The sequence below is a fragment of the Loxodonta africana genome, chromosome 13, assembly GCF_030014295.1.
Source record: "Loxodonta africana isolate mLoxAfr1 chromosome 13, mLoxAfr1.hap2, whole genome shotgun sequence".
In the NCBI taxonomy this organism is placed as follows: Eukaryota; Metazoa; Chordata; class Mammalia; order Proboscidea; family Elephantidae; genus Loxodonta; species Loxodonta africana.
Window position 1 is genome coordinate 82,307,688 of NC_087354.1, and position 21,264 is coordinate 82,328,951.

Sequence of the window (21,264 nt, forward strand, 5' to 3'; positions counted from 1 at the left end):
CATGGGGTTTTCAGTGCTGCGTCTTTTCAAAAGCTGACCACCCGGCCTTCCTTCTGAGGCACTTCCGTGTGGGCTCAGACAGCCAGTCCTTCTATTAATAGTCAAGTACTTAACCATTCGTGCCACCCAGGGACTTGAAAAAAAAAAACCAGCTGCCAACGAGTTGATTCCAAATCGTAGCAACTCTATAGGACAGAGTAGAACTTCCTCATAGGGTTTTCAAGGTATAATCTTTATGGAAGCAGACTACCACATCTTTCTCCAGCAAAGCTGCTGGTGGGTTTGAGTCACCAACCTTCCGGTTACAGCTGAGTGTTTTAACCACTGTGCCACCAAGCTGCTTGCCCAGGGACTCAAAAAAAAAAAAAAACAAAAAACCCCGTCACCGTCAAGTCGCTTCTGACTCATAGCAACCCTATAGGACAAAGTAGAACAGCCCCACAGAGCTTCCAAGGAAGGCCTGGTAGATTTGATCTGCTGACCCTTTGGTCAGCAACCATAGCACTTAACCACTACACCACCAGGGTTTCCACCCAGGGACTGGTGAAGAAAATGAAGGGGAACTTGAGTCACATGATTAAGAATTTGAAAACGACAACAAGGAACAACTGAGGGCTTTGACGGATTCCTAAGCAGTGAGAGTGTTTAGATATTAAACTTAAGGAAGAAGATTCTGAAAGCTCAAAGATAGGCAGGAAGGGATGGGGTTAGGTAAGGAGAGAGATTCTTTGACATTATTCACTTAGAAGAGACATGGAATGATGAGAAAACAGGCTAGGGTTGTTATGTTATAGAAATAGCATTTCCAGAAAATTGCTTTTACTGAACTGAGTTTATCAGAAATTTAATCTCTTAGCATTTGAAACTAACGTCTTACCAAAAATGTATTTAGTCCAAAGAATTACTTAAAATGCAATAGTGTAAGAAATCCTTAGTGACTTTTTCCCATAGAAACATAAAATCCTTAAACTTTAATATTTAAAAAAAAATTATAAAACATTCTCTCTTTGTATGAAGAAAAGACAAATATTAGTGTTCTTCAACATATGCAGGAATTTCAGGGAAACACAGAACTTTCAGAGTTGGCTGTGACTTGAGTATTCACCTGGAACCCAACCCCCTTATTTTATTATGTCTTAAAAATAAACCAAAACCAAATCTGTTGCCATCCAGCTGATTCTGACTCATAGCAACCCTATAGGAAGAGCAGAGCTGCTTCATAGGGTTTCCAAGGCTATCATCTTTACAGGAGCAGATTGCCACGTCTTCCTCTCATGGAGTGTCTGACGGGTCTGAACTGCCAACCTTTCAGTTAGCAGCCCAGTGCTTAACCACTGTGCCAGCAGGGTGCCTTAGCTTAAGAATATAACGGTAGAAAAGGATAACTAATTTCCTCAAGGCCCTGTAGGTAGAAGCGGCAGAAATGAGTCTGAAACATGGCAGGCATTCCAAGACAGTATTCTTCCTAGTAAATTAAACTCACTCATGTAAATAAGATTCCAGTTCATCACACAAAAAAATCTAAGTGATCATCATGGCACCTGGAACACAGCACCATCTGAATATCCTCATTTTCTGAACTAGTAGTCCTCGTACTGGTTGTACTGAAAAAGGCACTGAGGACTTCACATTTATTGACAGAGAACAATTTCCTCTCCTCAGTGTCTCTCTGGGATTTTAGTAACTAGGAACAGGAACGTATACCTCTGTGTACCAGTAACCTAAACATGCTATTGATTGGAATAAAAGAGTGTATCTTACTATGACAAGAGTGTATTTCTCTACCTAAACAAAGGCAAGCATCTTACTGGATCACCCACTATCCTAGTGCTCTTCCTCACTGCCCACCTGTGAGCAAACGTCAGTGAATATATGTGGAAGTCCTGTCAACTGTTCTTAAGCCAGGGGATGGCTTATACAAGCATCCACCGTGACCAACACTCAATTTCAATGAATCCATAGGCCAAGTCACATCCACTGTAAACCCTGCTTAGAACATTGTGTCAAATCAAGGCTTTTCCCTAGCGACAAGCCTTGGTGGTGCAGTGGTTAAGCACTTGGCTGCTAACAGAAAGGTTGGAGGTTCAAATCCACCAGTCACGCCATGGGAGGAAGATGTGGCAGTATGTTTCCGTAAAGATTACAGCCTTGGAAACCCTTTGGGGCAGCTCTACCCTATCCTTTAGGGTCACTATGAGTCAGAACGGACTTGAAGGCAATTTTTTTTTTTTTTTTTAAAGACATGTTAAATTGAAAAGAGGTCCTTTTTGTAACGTTTTTTCTTTTTTTTAACTCTAATACAAGAACTGTCTCCTGGATTTCTATGAGAAATCTACATATCAGGCGAAAACCTTTTTTTCTTTGTTCTTTCCCTAACTTTACGTGAATGATAATAGTTGCTAAGCCTTCATAGAATCACCCACTGGGGCACAGAGCTGGACCTGCCTTCCCCACAGTCAACACGGATTAGGAGATAATACCCACATCATTACTTCTGCTGAAAATGGAGGAGTAAATATGAAAACCCTACATACAATTCTACTCGGAAACATATGTGGTTGTCACAAGTTGAATCGACTGGAAGGTAACTGTTTTCCATTTTCCTCTAAAATATGACCAACATTGCCAAAGAAGCTGGCAGGTGTTCCTTAGTTTCCATTCTGCACCTTCACGGAATCAGGTACAATGAAATCTCCTTAAGTTGAACTTAAAAGGTTTTCTTAAATATGTTCATTTAACCTTTGTTAATTACACAGCAAAACAAAAATTTTAGCTTTTTGACTTACTTTGGCAAAAATCTTAATGAGGAAATCAAATAAAAACAATAAGAAACATATCAATTAGAAATAAATACAAAGTCATCATCTGCTTCTGTTACGCAAGTCAGAGGGTAGCTTAAAAAAGACAGCTTCTTCAGAAGTAGACTGACCTGGGAGATAGCTGAGACCTGAACAGAAAGTGAATTTAAGAAAGTGTGTTATTTGCAAGTTCATGTAGCAAAATGGTACTAATATTTTAATATTGAAGATAAAATTGACAAAACAATAAAGAAGGGACTGAGACAGGAAAGACCAAAGCAGCATCATTACAGTATATTTTGAAGTCCTTTATTATTAATGATTAATGTTTTATTGGTATTGCTTTTTTTTTTTTGTAAATTGGTATAGATTAGATAAACAGCTCAATGATAGAGAGACTGATAGATCAATAGATAGATACTAATGTAAGTATTTCTTTGGTCCTAGAAATTGTCCACACTTAATCTACCGTGCCAACTGGATAACCCAAACAAGAGATCCCACCATTAACAGTGGCAGTAAGGGCACAAACTAAAAGTTTTCTGAATTAGGGCGGGAAAGTGATCTCTGGGCAATTACCACAGAGAAGGTGGGAAAAGAAAGGCCAAGAGGTGGGGAGGGATGGGAGTTGAGGAGGAGAGGATAGGATCCAGGCAAACAGGTAAACGGTCAGTGAGAGACAATGCTGGGTGAGCCAGAAGAGAGTCTTGGGAGTTACAGCGTGCATTCTCCCTCTACTTGGAATGTTAACTTTGAGCATTTCAAAACAGAAAATCAAAACATCTCATTAACCAAGGGCACAGTCCCTTGATCTCAGACTTGGTCAGGTCCCCACCCTTTATTTTAAGCTCTGTTGGGAATGATATATATATTTTGTAAATTACAAAAGTAATTGCTGTGGAGGTCAAAGGATCACAAAATTATAAATTATGCCACTGAGCTAACTGCACTCAAAAGAGAGGCTAGAGAGGGCACTGGTAAAATCCGCATTCTGAGGAGAACATTATTCTGTGGCCGAAGTACAGAAACGAAAAAAAGTAAATGTAAATTTGAGAGCTGCACTTCAACTCATTCCCTCCTTTCTGTCCTTAATACTTATCGAGATGGTTATTTTCCCACCATCAGCACTTCTGATGGAAAGACAGACAGTTTTGCTCTCAAGGGTCATTCCTCCACCAATCACAGTCCATTGTGTGCCTCTCAAGAGCGCACGTACCCCAGGTCTCACCAATCATGGTAACACAGGCTCCTAGTCCCCACTAGTGATTGGTCAGAAGCAGGCCAGTCAAAACTCTTTCCAGGACTTTTGCAGAAAAAGTTCCTGCCTCATCAAAGGTTGTAATTGCTAAAATCTTGGCCTTCCTGGGGTTTTCTCTGCCATCACATGAAGATAGGCTGACGGAGAATTAAGTCAACCCAGAGAAAAGCAAGCCTAGAGATGTAGAGTATAAAAGCCAGGGACTTGATGGCATCATTTCAGAATGTGAATAAACCCTAGGCCTAAAATTTTCAGTAACATCCAAACATTTCCTTTTCAGCTGCTCTGAGTCACTGCCTAACTATTTGTGGTCACTTGAAACCAAAAGAGTTTTAAAGGAATACTTTCTTGTATGAATTGCACCATCTTTTCAACTTATGCCTCTACCTATTACAGGAATTTATTTTGTGATGGCACACTTATAGCAGCATTACAATATTATTTTAGACACGATGCATTATTGGTCCGTATCCCCTCCTCTGGAGCTCTGGTGGCACAAACGGCTGCTAACCAAATTGTTGGCAGTTCAAATCCACCAGCCGCTCCTTGGAAGCTCTATGGAGCAATTCTACTTTTTTTTTTTTTTTTTAATCCTTTCCTCTTTTCAGGACCTACTTAAAATTTCCTGGGCCAACCCTAAGAGAAAAGAGGAAAGGCCTTCTCTTGTCTATGATAATAGAATAGACACTTAAGATGTTCCTTGATTGTCTTTACCATAAATGTTTCTAATGTTAGCAATAAGGAACCCTGGTGATGCAACAGATAAACACTTGGTTATTAACCAAAGGTTGCTGGTTCAAACCTACTCAGTGGCTCTGAGGGAGAAAGAGTTAGTGATCCGCTTCTGTGAAGAGTACAGACAAGAAAAACCTATGGAGTTCTCCTCTGTCACATGGGGTCTCCATGAGTCGGAGTCCTTTTGACGGAACCCAACAACAACATCAGCGGTGGTCTGCTCTCAAGCACCGTTTCTCCACCACTCACAGTCTATCCTGTGTCTCTCCAAGTGGGCACACACCCCAGGTCTCACCAATCATGCTAACACAGGCATCTAGTTGAAATTGGTCATTTTGTTTCTCCCAAAACTTGAGGAGCAAAGCAGTAAGTAACTTTGAAGAAGAAAAGCTTTAGGACTATCTACAGATTTTCTTCACTCACACACAAGAATGAACACACAGAGCATTAACAATGAAAGGAGTAACAGTAAGGTAGCCATATGCTTTCTGTTACGGGATCCAGCAGGAATGACTTAGGCAAAGTCTAAGTCTGATGTATACCTACCTGTGAATTTCTGTGTTTGAGATGCAACAAAAAAATTTTGTCAGAGTGATGGACAGGCAACACAGTCAAAATTTGCAATGCTCGTTCACATGATTATATAAGTAATATCATCCAAACATTTCCTTTTCAGCTGCTTTGTGTCTGCAGCTAACTATTTTTGGGCACTTGAAACCAAAAACAAAGCAACTAACTCTTCTAGATGCAACACAGGACAAGATCAATATATGAGACTGAGAGGCTACTTCTCATAGAAGAAAGGTGCAACGTAGGAGAAATAATACACGTGTGCACAATTGTTGAATTTGGGGGTCTGGGAAAAGATTAGTATGAAAATGGCATTCTGCTATCAAAATATTAATCCACAATGGCTCTGTGACCACAGCTGGTGTATATGGAGGAATTACAGTAAAATAAGATAGCTCTTCAAGTGGATATGCATGCACAAGGAGACTGTAGATAGATAGATAGATAGATAGACAGATAGATGATAGAAAGATAGGGATAGATAGATGATAGATAGATAGATAGATAGATAAATGATAGATGATAGAGATAGATGATAGACGGACAGACAGATGATAGATAGATAGATAGATGATAGATGGATGATAGATGTAGATAGATGATAGATAGATGGATGATAGATGATAGATAGACAGACAGACAGATAGATAGATATAGACAGATGATAGATAGACAGATAGATACAGATACCTTGTGTACTAGTTTCCATGAAATTTATGGTTGCCATTTGCTAATCTCCCCTTCTTGCCAATGATATATGGTGGCTCACATTATAATTTTCTTTTCATTTGTTAGTAGACTTACTCTGCAGAACAGCAGAATCTAACAAGGAGAGCATCTAAATTCAGGATTGCTACAGTCTTTGCTACCACTCCATGCTTTCCCTTATCATTTCTATGTGAACGTGAGGATCTAACTTCCAGTTACTCCTGCTGCCTGCAGTACATCTCCACACGACGACCCCAACAGTATCCTCAAATAACGTCAACTTTCCTTCTATGTTCGTTATCTTGTTATTGTCATCACTGACCCCACGATGGATCAGACTCTAAGCGACACACTTCTTTATGTTTTGGGCCCTTTCCCTTCATTCACTCCCCCTCCGCCACAAACAGTCCCAAACCAAAACCAAGCCTACTGCCATCAAATTGATTCCAACTCATGGCGACCCTATAAGACAGCGTAGAACTGCCCCACAGGGTTTCCAAGGAGCAGCTGGTGGATTTGAACTGCCGACCTTCTGGTTAGCAACCAAGCTCTTAACCACTGCTCCACCAGGACTCCTACAGCCAGTGCAGGTTCTGCAATTCTACCTCAATAATGTCTCCTGAATCCCTCCCTTCCCTCCTTAATTTACTCCTTTATTAAATCTCATCTCCCTTTAATTATTTTTTTAAAAATCCTGCAACTATTCCAATTGCTTTCATTCTTTCAATCTATTCTGCATGCCACTAGTCAGGACTCTCTTCCTAAAATATACATCAATACATAACACTGTTCTGCAACAAAATGGCTTTTGACACCACAAGCGATGAAGTCCAAATCTATCAAAGTTCTTCACCATTGCAGCATAACCACTTATCATATCTCCAAGAAAACTCATGCTCTGGAGAAACTCACCATTTTCAAAGTCTGCCCTACCTTCTCTACCTCCAGTCTCACTCTGTGTGAAGTGTCTGTTCCTCTATTATTCACCTAGTAGTATTTTAACTACCTTTTACTGAGTATCTGTTGGATTCTAGTCAGCTATTGCAGTCTTATATATTCTTCAAGGCCCAACACACATTACATTCCTAATACCTCTCTTTATTATTACTAATATTTCTATGCTTTAGTACTCATTTCACTTCTTATTTATAACACAGTACTATAACAGACACTATTGATTGTCTACACAATTACAGTGTACCCTCTCCTCCTTCCTTGAAACAGAAGCCATTTTTTAAGGTAATCAACCGGTATGCGTTTCAGCACAAATGGGCCGCAAAGGCAGTCTTGGGTGAATAATGAATGCTCTAAGCCAACCTGGTTCCCCTTCCCTTTGCCAGTGTTTGAGTTAGGCATACACAGAAACTAACCACGACACCAGGCAAAACCTCCTTATCTGGTGTTACAGAAAGTTCCCCACAGGGTAACCTCAAAAAGGTACTGATTCTTTTTGTTTATTTCATCTGTTTTCTTACCATCACAAAAAGGACAGAAACTGAGTTACAGTTGTTGTTCGGTGCCATCGAGTCGGTCCTGAAGCAACCCTGTGTACAACAGAACACAACACTGCCTGGTCCTGTGCCAACCTCATAATGGTTGTTACACTTGAGCCTATTGTTGCAGCCACTGTGTCAATCCATCTCATTGAGGGTCGTCTTCTTTTTCAGTGACCCTCTACTTTACCAAGCATGATGTCCTTCTCCAGGGACAGGTCCCTCCTGATAACACGTCCAAAGTACGTGAGACATAGTCTCACCATCCTTGTTTCTAAGGAGCATTCGGGCTGTAGTTCTTGTAAGACAGATTTGTTCGCTCTTCCGGCAGTCCATGGTATATTCAATATTCTTTGCCAACACTGCAATTCAAAGATGTCAAATTCTTCTTCAGTCTTCCTTATTGTTCTCAGTTACCTAGCTACTTATTCTCAGGCCCAGTTTTGAAGATTCAGGATGGAAAGATAGGCTGGGAAGTATGTATGTGAGGGGTTTCAGGTGATATCTGTGAATCTCTCAGGGTTAAAATTTAATGTCACTTATACCACATAGCGGTTAGTGGTGCCTTTTCTTTCTGCAATCCTTTTAAGAGGTCCATGAAAACATCCTGCTTGGAAAATAAATTCTTATGATACACTGATGGGTCTCCAAAGTCATTACCAACAAAATGAAAATATTGCCCTTTTTTCAGTTGTGTGACCATGCAATTAGGAATATTCCTATTGTTTTCATAAAACATTTATTTCTTTAAAATTTTATCAAACAGAGCTTTCACAGGCACTGTAATATTGATGTAAGAAATCTATAGTATCCTCGAATGCTATATCAGCAATAGAGAAACATGAAAAATAAGTTTTTGAGGTCTGCGTGGAAGGGTTAATCCATTCCCCGCCCCCCATCTCTCCAGAATAAATCATTAACAATTATTTATAGACTGTTACTGGTAAAAATACACAGCTAGGGTGTGATTGAGAAAATGAACAAAGCAATCTAAACGTAATCCGTAACAGCAATACTGTACCCTGTATTTACCACATTCTGGTATTGATGGCATTGTATTGTAATTGCCTATTTCTTTTCTGCCTCTTTTCCCAGACTACGAGCTACTTGAGGGGATGAGCCTTCTTCTACTGACTGCTGAAGCCCTAATACCTACCGCAGTGCTCAATAAACTTTTGTTGAATGTAGAATAAATAAATGAGCAAATAATAAGACCACATTAATTCTATTATAAACAGGAGGCAGAGAGGAAAATCCTCAAAGCTTTTTTTTTTTTTTAAGAGAAATGATCAAGTTTTGATCATCTTAAATTTTGAATATAAAAATGTTTATTTCATTTAGTATATTTAGCATTCCTATAAAGCCCTGGTAGTGCAATGGTTAGGCACTTGGCTGTTAACTGTAAGGTCTGTGGTTTGAACCCACCAAGTGGCTTATTGGGAGAAAAGGCCTGGCGATCTGCTCCCATAAAGATTACAGCCTAGGAAACCCTATGGGGTAGTTTTACTCTGCCATATAGGGTCACTATGAGTTGGAAGAAACTCGATGGGATTACTTTTTTCTGCATTGGACTGTGTTTTCTCCAAATAAACTCAGATGTTTTTGTGAAAAACAGCCACTATTTTAAACTGTACAGACTGATTAATCCATTCATTCTCAAACGCTGTTTCTTACCTTCTTTGTTTTCATAAAACTCTCTGTATAATAAGCAGATTATTCATGCCAGAAGAAGTACAAACAAAAAAAGAATAAAAAAACAAAAAAGAGATTATCCATTAAAAACCTGTCCTCCTAAGGACACCATATGTTGCTGACATCATAAGCCTGGGAGGAGATACAATCAGTAATAAGACAGGACTTTGTAAAGCACAGGGCTAGAACCCCACTAATTCACTCCTACTTGACTTGTTTCCATATCTATTCACCTTTTTACATACACAAAATACCATTACATACTGTCCCTATTTCTCAATTCTTCCACCATAGACCTTTAACACACAAATACAAAACATTAAAAAACAAAACATATTTTAGCATATTTTATACCAAAGTAGTTGTAGCAATTTTTTTATACACACACACACACACACACACACACACACACTTATACGTACATATGCACATATATATACCATATATACACACATTACCCTCTTACCCTCCACCATATTGCTGCATATCCTGGTTCAAAAAAAAAAGGAACAAATTCACTGCTGTCAAGTTGATTCCAACTCATAGCCACCCTGTAGGACAGAGCAGAACTGCCCCATAGGGTTTCCTGGGCTGTAAAGCTTTAAGGAAGCAGACTGCCACATCTTTCTCCCATAATATCCTGGTTAGGCTACTGTGACGGTTAAGGTTGTGCATCAATTGGCTGGGCCATGAGTCTCGTAGTTTGGGTGTTATGATATAGTTTGGCAGCTATACAGTGATGTAACCACCTCCATAATCAGATCTGATACAGTGTGATCGCCTCCCTGATGAAATCTGTTGTGAGCAGCCAATTAGCTGAGAGGGAATTTCCTTGTGGGTGTGGCCTGCATCCAACATAGGTGGGCTTTCTGGCAAGGTTTGTGGGCTTTTGCTTGGTCTGGATTCTGCAGCTGACTCCTGTTCATCTGGCCTCCAACTCTTGGGCCTTGAACTAGCAGCTTACCTGCCATTTTGCCTGCCAATCTCGGAATTCGTCGGCCTCCACGGCCTGTGAGCCAGAGGCCTGCAGTCTGGCCTTCAGATCTTGGGTTCAACAGCTGCTATGGCTATGTGAGTCAGGAGAAGCCTCAGCCTGACCTGGAGGCTTGGGATTGTCCAGCCCCTACAACAGCATAAGCCGTTTCCTTGATATAAATCTCTCTCTATATATATATTTATAGGCTGCACTGGATTTATTTCTCTAGAGAAACTAGCCTAAGATAGCTATGAAAACAATAAAATCTAATTTGTTTTGTTCTTTGTAATAATATCAATATTCAACAGCATAAACACGGCTTGCTCTATCTCTTCATTTATAAAAGACGATTGAAGATGAACACTAGAGCTATGTAGAAATAAGTCAAACATCTCACTGAGTCTGTCCTCTGTTAAAGACACAGCTAAAGTACGGATTCAGATTCCTAGACTCTTCTACGCTTCAAACTTGAAAAAATACTTAAAAGGGGGCGGTTAAAATTCTTAAAATGCACTATGGAGGGGCATTTGTATCTCAATACCATAGCACTGAAGTTGCCATGGAAAACAATCAATATTCCCATTAAAAAAAAGTTAAAGTGGAACTTAAGAGTGCCAGACCCTGTCAGGACAAATTTTATTCTGCTTAACAATGGTCTAGAGAAAGTTTGGGGAGCAATGGATTTAAGCCACAGGGTAAACAAAACTAACGAGAAAAACTCTTCTTAGTATACTGCAACTAAAATGACTGGATAAATATTTGAAAGAAAAAACATTGTTTTTAATGTAGTTCTGAATCATCAGGAAAATAAGACAATTCCTTGGGAGGACAGAAAAGAAGAAATCAAGATTTCGGTGAGGGTAAATATGCCCTGGAGCCTGGGGATACCTGCTGAGCCCCGGTGTAGGGGAGGGGAGTTTAACAGACCAGGGGTGGCACAGGAGAAGCCCAGGGTTTGCTACTATCCCTTCCTTTCCCCTCTATCCATCCCAACCACACTCTTCCTCTGTAAAACCCACTCCTCAGGGGGAGGCTGCAGGGATATAACAGGAGCTGACCAAACTGACTTGTCAGCAGCTAGAAGACAGTAGAATGGTATATCTTCCAGGTGTTGAGAAAAAAAAATAAACACACAACTTAAACTTCTATATCCAGTCAGACTAACTTTTCAGAATGAAACTGAAATAAAAGAAATATCGTAAATAAACAAGAACTCAGTATTTACTGCCAAAAAGTTTAATTGAAGATAACTTCTAAAGACTGTATGCTTCAGGAGAAAATAATTCTTAGGCAAGAACAAATGGTTAGCACCAAAAGCAGACACGTGAGTAAAGCTAAAGAAATGGTGATTATACAAACTAAATAAAAAAAAAGTCTTCCTTGTGATGTTAATAAAAAATCAAGTCCTCAGTCACCACAGCATACAAATCAGGAGTGGGGTTAACTGTAGTGAGAATCAGAACCAGCTTGGGCACGAATGTCTGAAACCATCTACCCCACACAGTTGCTACCTAGATTAACCTGATTTTTACTCTTTCACTGTGTTCATTAGAGTCCAGGAGACTCGTCTAGGCAACTAACATTATTGGTCATTACAGGACCTTTTTTTCTAAAAACCATTAATGCCTTCAATGGGTTGGGTAATTGAAAGCACTACCAGATAGTTCACTACCTAACACTGTTGAACCTCTCTTCTCAAAATCCGTGTCTTTCCCTTTCAACCAATTCTAAACTCTTATATCCTGATCCCTACATTAACCAATTCCCCACATTGAAAGGCCCTTCTTAAACCAAACTTTCAAATTCTCCACAAAATCTGATTTTGCTCTTCCACTTCGGTGACACTACTCAAAGCTGCCAAGTGGTATCCTCCACCACCAGGATAAGCAACAAACTTAGTTCTGCCTTACCAGCATATCCTAATACTTGGTTAGCCCGCATTCAGCAGCAGTTCAAGTGTTGAACAGTAATTCTATATTTCAGGTATAGGTTAAACATATCAACTAGCTATATATATTCTTAACTTAAATATGGAGTCCCTGGGTTAATGTGGTTGGCAGCCAACCAAGAAGCTGGAGTTTCGAGTCTGCCCACAGGTGCCTGATAAAAAAGGCCTGGTGGTCTACTTCTGATCAGCCACTGAAAACCCCACGGAACACAGTTCTATCCTGACACACATGGGGTTGCCGTGAGTTGGAATCAATCGACTTGATAGCAATTGGCAATACTCCTTTTACAAGAGACAATCAGAAAGAACAGGCACAATGCTAATATGCAAGCACACACCCAACAAGGGCACAGGGAAGAGGGAGGTAAAGAATGGAAACAATTCCAAGCAAATATCAACCAAAATTACCTGATACAGTTATGTTAACAGAAGCTATAATTTATTATGAGGCAAAAAACACTGATCAAGATAAACAAGGTCGCATAATATTAATAAAAGGATTAATTCACTAAAAGGATGAAGGTCTCTAAACTTGTGTGTACCAAGTCACAGAATTTAAAAACATATAAAGCAAAAATTGACAAGCCTACAGGCAAAACTGATTTTTTTTTTTTTTATCCTCTGTTAGGAAGATTTAATACATCTCTCTCAGAAACAGATATATAAAAAAGAAAAAAACAAGCAGGAAAGATACAGGCACTGTGAGCAATACAATTGCCAAAATCGATCTAATGGACACGCACAGACTGCTGCACCCACACCTGAAGAACGTTATCTTCTTCTCAAATATGTTTGGGCCATTTAAAAGTCTGCCGCAAATAATGCAAGTCTTAACAAATTTCAAACCATCTTTGACAAACAGGCCACATTCTTTATCCAAAGCACAATTAATGTAGAAATCTAGAAAGAAAATATATTTTTTAAACACTTCATACATATGAAAATTCAAAAATACACTTCTTTTTAATCTGGTGCTTAAAGGAGAAAGCCATGGACATTTTTAAAATATTAAACTGGATAATAAAACTACCACATTATTAAAACTGATGGAATACATCTAAAATAGGATTTGTAAAGAAATTATTCACTTTATACAACTACATTTAAAAAGGAAAAACTAAAAAATAGCATTCAACTTTAGAAGTTAGAAAGTAATTCACAATAAAACAGAATGAAGGGAAAGAATGTAATGAAGTAAATGAATGTGAGAACTATATTAAAAAAAATACCGAGGTTACGGATACAGAGTAAAAAATTGCTTCAAGGAAAGCTAAGCATAGTTTACAGTACACCATTCAGAGTTATCTCATTCCAACTCTATGAGGGCTCCGCGCCTTTCAGTAACTATCTTACAAGCCTAGAAGGTATTGATTATAACAGCAATGCACAATAATTCTTTTCTACTGACATGTGGATAAATTGTGCTCAATGGAGGTTCAATTGACTTCCCTCCCCTAGCATGGAAGAAGCCAGTTTTCATCCAATCACACTTATATTCCAATATGTCTGATCTATAAACGTGGCTGTTCTTTGAACCGGCTATAACATCTGACTCATCCCTCACTAATAGCGAGTTAAACAGAATCTTTAACACATGTACATTTCATGCCTCTGTGAATGTCACGATTTTACCTTTTTAAAAACATTATTCTTTAAGTTATAACAGAGCCAAAATTTGTTTCTCTGAAAAGAGAAAAGGGCTACAACCTATTAAAAAGGTAAATATGCAGTAGAAATTTACGAGAGTATTTCTAAATTGGTAATATTTTATTGTAAGAGAAAATGGGAGTAGATAAAATCCCAGGTGGCTAGTGGATGAGACATATGGTATCAGGTCCAGCATTACACTGTTCTGCTCTGCACTTTGATTTACAGAGATGGAACAGTTACGTAACTTCAAAACAGAGTTAGAAAAATCACAAAATAAGGTGACCGACACCAAAAAACCCAAACCAAACCCATTGCCATTGAGTCGATTCCGACTCATAGCGACTCCATAGGACAGAGTAGAACTGCCCTACGGGGTTTCCAAGGCTGTAAATCTTTACGAAAGCAAACTGCCACATCTTTCTCCCACGGAGCGGCTGGTGGGTTTAAACTGCAGACCTTTCAGGTTAGCAGCTAAGCGCTTTATCCACTGTGCCATCAGGCTCCACAGGACGAACACAATTTGGTGAAAACACATGAACGGTTACAGGAAGAAAGACATCTAGTAGTTCAACATCTCCTCCACGACCCCTCTTCCCTTCTTTCCTCCTCCCACTTCATCCCAACCCTTTCTGCTTAGCTCACCCCTCAAAAAAAAAAAGTGTAAATATTACCACATTTTATCGCACACACACACACGGAGGCCTGGTGGTATAGTGGTTATGCACTCGGCTGCTCATCCAAAAATCAGCGGTTTGAACCCACCAATGGCTCCGAGGGAGAAAAGACCTGTTGATCTGTTTCCATAAAGATTATAGCCTAGGAAACCCTATAGGGCAGTCCTACCCTGTCCTACAGAGTCGCTGTGAGTCGGAATCGACTCGACAGCACACAACAACAACATCACACACACACACACACACACACTTTTAGGAAAAAAAGAAAAGGTTACATTCTCCAACTCATTTGACGAGTCTGACATAATCTTGTTAACAAAGCCAGACATAGTTCAGGAAAGGAGCATTGCATGCCTTTCACAGTCAGGAACATAGATGTAAAAATCTAAGCAAAATAGTAGCAAACTGAACACAATGATATATAAATATGACAATATAACATGTCTAAGTGGGTTTATTCCAGGAATTCAAGATTAGTTCAACATAGCGTCATCTCGATAGTTGCACTTAAAGTATCTGATAAGATTCAAGACCCATTTCTGAGGGGAAAATACCTTTTAGCAAAGCAAAAAAGAAAGGAAATTACTTCAAATCTTAAAGAAAATGGAAAGAAAAAAACTTCAATAATCATTACCCTCAATATTGACATGTTAATAGCAACCAGTGGCCAAAGATGGAACAATTTCAACAACAAAATATACAATGATTGTACTGAATTATAACCCAAAGAATAAAATAAATACCCATGAGCCTATACTGACATAAATGACTGAATAAGCAAACTATGGAGATGGCACAAATCTCTCTTACAGAAGAGTTCCTAATAACATACGGAGATCTTCTCTCCAGGAAGAAGAGCTTAATCACCATTTCCCGGAGTGTGGGCTAGACTAGTCACATGCTGCCAAGGAACAGAGTACGAAAGGGAAATACACAGGGGAGAAACCTTATAGGGGAGAAACCCAGCAGACACCACCATAACTAACACTATTTAGTGGTAAGTATTGTTGATAGTATGCATCACCTGGTATCATATGAGAAGGATACACCACGTATTTGGAGTTGATCCCCAAAATCTATAACCCCAGTCTAATCATGAAAAAACATCAGAAAACCTAAATTGAAGAACATTCTAAAAAATACATGACCAGCAGTCTTGAAAACTGTCAAGGTCATGAGCTACAAGGAAAGAGAAACTACAGGCAGTATTTTTATCCTGGATGACATACAGGAACAGAAAAAGGACATCAGTGGAAAAGCTGCTGACATCCAAATAAGTTCTGTAGTTTAGTTAATACTACTGCATCAGGGTTAATTTCTTAGAAATGACAAATGTGCCATGGTTCTGTAAAATGTTAACACTGGAAGAACCTGGGTGAAGAGTACAGAGAAATTCTTTGTACTATCTGCAACATTCTGGAAAGCTAAAGTTATTCTAATTAATGTTATTCAAATTAATAAAAGAGTTTAACAGGTTTGCTAGATATAAGATCAATATTTTAAAATAAATTGCATTTCTACACATCAGCAATTTTTAATGGAAAATGTAATTTTCAAAAAGACACCTAAGTAATAAAGTCTATAAAGAACACAGAAATAAATCTAAATAGTAGATGTGCAGGATCTTTATAAAGAAAATTTTAAAACTGTATAGATGTTAAAGCAGACCCAAAATAAATAGAGAAACATAAATTGCCCAAGGACAGAAAGACTCAATATCATAATGATGTCCATTCACCTGTAGATGGTCCATAGATTACATGCTATTGCAATAAAATTCACAAGAGCATTTTCAAGGAACTTGAAAACCTAGTTCTAAAAACTATTCCAAAAAGCTTAACAGCCAGGACACTCCCAAAGCAGAAGAAAATGAGATGAGACTTCCAGAATTCCCCTATACCCAGCTTCCAGTAATAAAGACAGTGCCATTTTGGCGCACAGATAGATACAACTGACCAACTGAACAGAATAAAGAGCCCAAAACAGACCAGATCACACACAGAAACCTGACCCACAAGTCAGCTGGCTTTATACATCACTGGGGTAAAGAATGATGTTGGGACACTATTGGTGCTCTAATGAACAATTTCACAGCACAGACAAAAATAAATTCCACATGGATCGAGGACTTAATTTTTAAATAGACAAATAGTATAAGAAAAGCTGGGCAAGAGACATGAGCAGGCATTTCACAAAAAAAGGAAATATGAGTTGTCAATAATCTAAAAATTGTTCAACTTCATTGGTAATCAGGAGAAACAAAACAAAAATAATAATCAAGTACAGTTTTCCACTTATACTACCAAAAATTAAAGGAATGACAAATTCCAGGGTTGGTGAGAATGTGTGCAACAGAAATTCTTACCCAGTTTTGGTAGAAGTATAAATAGGTCAACCACTTTTAAAAACAATTTAACTCTACCTAGTAGCTCTGGTGGAGCCCTGGTGCCATAGTGGTTAAGAGCTCACTGCTAATCAAAAGGCTGGCAGCTCAAATCCATCAGCCGCTCCTTGGAAACCTTATGGGACAGTTCTACTCTGTCCTATAGGGTTGCTATGAGTCGGAATGAACTCAATAGCAATGGGTTTGGGTTTTTCTGGTTTAGTAAAGTTAGAAATATGAATATCTTCAGATAACAACGTCATTCTTTTATAGTCAAAATTTTTCTTACACTTTTGCACAGGAAAACTGAGCACAACGAATCATTCGGTAATCGAACAGACAAAAAAGGTTGATACTTATACAATACAGTACTATGTATCAATGAAAAAAGATGACCTAATAAGCTATTTGTATCAACATCAACCAACGGAAAAGTTAATATTTTGTTAGTTTTGCTTGTTTTGAAATACATATCAAGTTACAATAGAAAATACACAGTATGATTCCACTGATATACATTTCAAAACAGGCAAAAATAAGCAATTTATTATGCAGGGAAATATGTGCATGTAGTAAAATTATAGTGAAAAGTGGAATGAGTAGCAAAATCTAGGACACTGGTTATATTTGCAGGGGCAAGAAGCTGGGTGAAGTCAGAACAGAACATGGGAGGCTTCAAAAACATTGGAAGTGAGACTTTTATAAGTTGAGTGACCAGCATGCTGGGTGATAGTTTAATTTTTTATTGTTTACACATGTATATTACACACACACATATACATAAAAGCACACCTATATAATGCTTCCTCTGCTGCAACACAGCTCACTACATTGGGGAGCAGACACAAGATAAGGCTAACCTTCTAGCTAATCCTATCACTGCATAATACTGTCCTGTGTCTCTGACCCAGGAGTCTCATGTCTTCTGTCACCATCCATGTAACTGTGCTAGGCTAACTGCCTAACATGCAAGTAGGGAAGAACCTCAGACCTTTCAGTTTTTGAAAAGAGTCTTATTTATGAAAAGGAGACATAAGGTGCAGTATAACACAGTGAAAAACTACTTGTATATGTATCAGGAAAAATGGATTTTAGTATTTGTTTAGGCATAAAATATGAATGAGATCTAGAGCAACTATTTCACTTCTCTTGTCCCAGTTTGCTTATCTCTATAACGAAGGGTTAATAAATGCAGTCTCTAAAGACAGCTAGGATACTTCTAGTTCTCAAAGTTTAAAATTACAGACATAAGCAGAAAAGGAATAGCCAAATAAATGAAGTGCATAGTCACAGAAAGAAGTAATGTGACAAAAATATAACTGTTAAAAGATACAAACTGTGATGGCAGCAAGTACAAAGTCTGTTTCATCTGTATTGAAGTATTTATTAAAATGAAAATTTTCTTTTAACACTGCATATGAAAGAAAAAATAAAGAATCTTGCAAAGAAGCTCAAGTAAAATATTTTCACAATATACTAATGCCATTGAACTGAAAATTTTTCAAAAAGACCACCCAACCTTGACAAGTGTATTCATATGGGATTTAAGGAATAAGGTTTGTATGACATGTAGTAAGTGGTCTTTGGTCGGGGTGAAATACTCCAGCTGCCTTTGGTTCATGGACGCTTCTAGGAGAATTATGACGACTTCCTACCTGCAAGGCATGTTACCCTACATTTCTCATTCTGGCTTTTTGAGCTGCTTTGTGATAAAATATTCGAACTTCTTAATCCTGTGCGTGTGTATCCTTATGCATGTATTTAGGTAATATGCATCAAGGGAAACAGTTTATTTTTAAGCAGCTTACCGTTTATTTTATTGGTTTTGCTGTCAGGAAGCCCAAATATAAAAATTTTAGCACAATTCTGGCACGACTCTATTTCTTTACTTGGCTTTTATTCTCTATTCCTTATTCAAAATGGCCTTTAAGTGCTCGGTTACTAATTTAAAGGTTGGTGGTTCAAGTCCACCCAGAGGTGCCTCAGCCTGGAGATTTACTTTGGAAAAATCAGCGACTGAAAATCCCACAGAGCACAGATCTACTCTGACACACAGGGGGTTGCCATGAGTCAGAATCAACTTGGCAGCAACTGATTTTTTTGTTTTATTTTACTTTATATGTACATTTACCATAAATTACCCCAAATTATTTTCAGAAGTAGGTGGAAAATAATGGCTGTATATCTACATGTTTGTGTCCTCTGATTTTAATTGAAACATAGCTTAAATAGGGCTGTAAATTTTTCAGATCATAAGAGAAAGCTAATAGAACAAAAACCCATTGCTGTTGAGTTGGGTCCAACTCATAGCAATCCTATAGGACAGAGCAGAACTGTCCCCTGAGGGTGTCCAAGGCTGTGAATCTTTGTGGAAGCAGGCTGCCGCATCTTTCTCCTGCAGAGTGGCTGGTGGGTTTGAACCACCAACCTTTTGGTTAGCAGCTGAGAGCTTAACCACTGGGCGACCAGGGCTCCTTGAATATAACAAAAGATGCCATTTAAAATTACATGGTCAAAATGAAGTAACAAGAAAGACTGTAACAGCTGTTACACTCTGTTGGAATTTCAAGTATGATAACTTACTTGCATATGTCATCTTCTGGGTCTTCAAGCCCAAACCTTTCATCAAATGTTAGCTGTATCCATACATTCTCTTCTACTGCCACTAATCTCCATATCAAGACTGTATTTCTTGGGTAAGTATGAGGGAACCTCGGACTGTGAATACTTCCATTAGTAGACACAGTAATAATTCTCTCATGCTGGGGATCTTGTACTCCTAAAGCAAAAATATACACAGAGACATACATTTAGAACAGACATTTCAAAATTAAAGTTCTCAAAATCCTTTTTATTTTTTTTTTGGCATTCAAGTTTCTCCCCAGGCAAGTGCTGGGCATGCTTTATTCGACATAAACCAAAAACCACTCTTTTCAGAATCTACCCATAAAAAAGGCTGCTTTGACATTCGTGAATGTACACCTGTGTATATCTGTACTTTGAAAGAACATAGGAAATTTATCTTTTTAATTCTAATTTCTGAAATGTCAACTATCAACTCCTTTGTATTTCTGAAATCACCATAAGGATGGGTACAGTCTTAATCTACAAGAGTGATCAAATATGAGTCATCTGAGAATAAAAAGAAACTTGATATAGCTCCTTTAAAAATACTGTGGTCAATTGATTACAGATAACCATTAGTTCCACATATGGCAAAATATTGAAAGTCTTTAGATAGCCGGGGAAAAAATGTGAGGATGAAAGAGGCGGAAGTGGAGAAATGGAGGAGGAGGAAGCCCTCAGCTTTTTCTCAGTGATCTTGAGATGTTAGTGCGCCATACCGCACGCCGCTCACAGCTCTTTTACATGCTCCTTATTGGAAATGCTTTAGACGCTGAGCTGAGAAAATGGTCCTAATAACAGCTTACAATTTGGGACCATAACTTTTGAAAAAGGATCTGTAATACAAGCCCCAATTTCTCATGAACTAGAATTACTAGATGACCTCAAACCTTGAGTGGCCTTGAAAAGAAAAATGAGATCAAAATAAAGGTCTTAATGTCCTTTCATAAGAGGACCATTAGTACTATGGGAAGATATTATTAAAATATAAGAAATGATGCAGGACTTCTCAGTGCCTTTAATATGGTAATATGAATTTTGACTCTCTAAGAGGAGAATGTAGCATAAAACAGTTTTCAAGTTTATTGGGCATGAAGTCTTTTTACATTTGGGAAATACTAAAATACTTTTTTCTTTCAATTAGGGTTTCGGGGGAAAGAGAGAGGAGAGGAAGAGCTAATTTGCCTTGCTAAAAAGAAAGTGTGCTTCTACACACCCCCTTGAAAGTTAGTAACAAGACAATACCAGTAATTGATATTTATAAAATGAGTAGTACCATTTATGTATCAAAAAAAATCTAAGGAATAATTAAGTTATGGTCTTTCAAGCCATGAAAATCCATGTAAGTACGCTAAATTGCAGTAAGAAAAAAAAAATCTTAAATTACCCTTTTATTCTGTTTCTAATATGATTTTATAAATTAAAAAAATAAAATAAAGGGACTTGAATGCATTAAGTAATGAGCATGGCACCATGCCTGACACCTATTGTGCAACTTTTATTTATTTATATCAGAACAACAGGCTTAAACGACAGCAATGCTTCATTAGTTTTCATTATTTAGAGATATACTGCACGATACTGAACTTTGTATTTGCAGGAAGATTACAGACAGATAAGAACATCATTTCTTTTTATGCACCACTATTCACTCACTTGCCCCACCCCCTGCAATATTCGACAGTTAATGTATGGATAGTTATTTCCAGAAATAAGAAAAATCTCATGCTATTCACTCTTTTTGGGTAAATAGC

General features: G+C 38.2%; 1 protein-coding gene across 2 annotated transcripts in view; it reads right to left on the minus strand.

Annotated features, from left to right (window-relative positions):
* The window catches only part of PDGFC (platelet derived growth factor C), a 272,436-nt gene that overhangs the window by 111,784 nt on the left and 139,388 nt on the right, over positions 1 to 21,264 (minus strand). For both annotated transcript variants that reach the window (XM_003418499.3, XM_064267639.1), the window contains one exon: positions 19,469 to 19,664. In XM_003418499.3, coding sequence (XP_003418547.1) covers positions 19,469 to 19,664 — 196 coding nt within the window. The remainder of the gene's footprint in view (positions 1 to 19,468; positions 19,665 to 21,264) is intronic.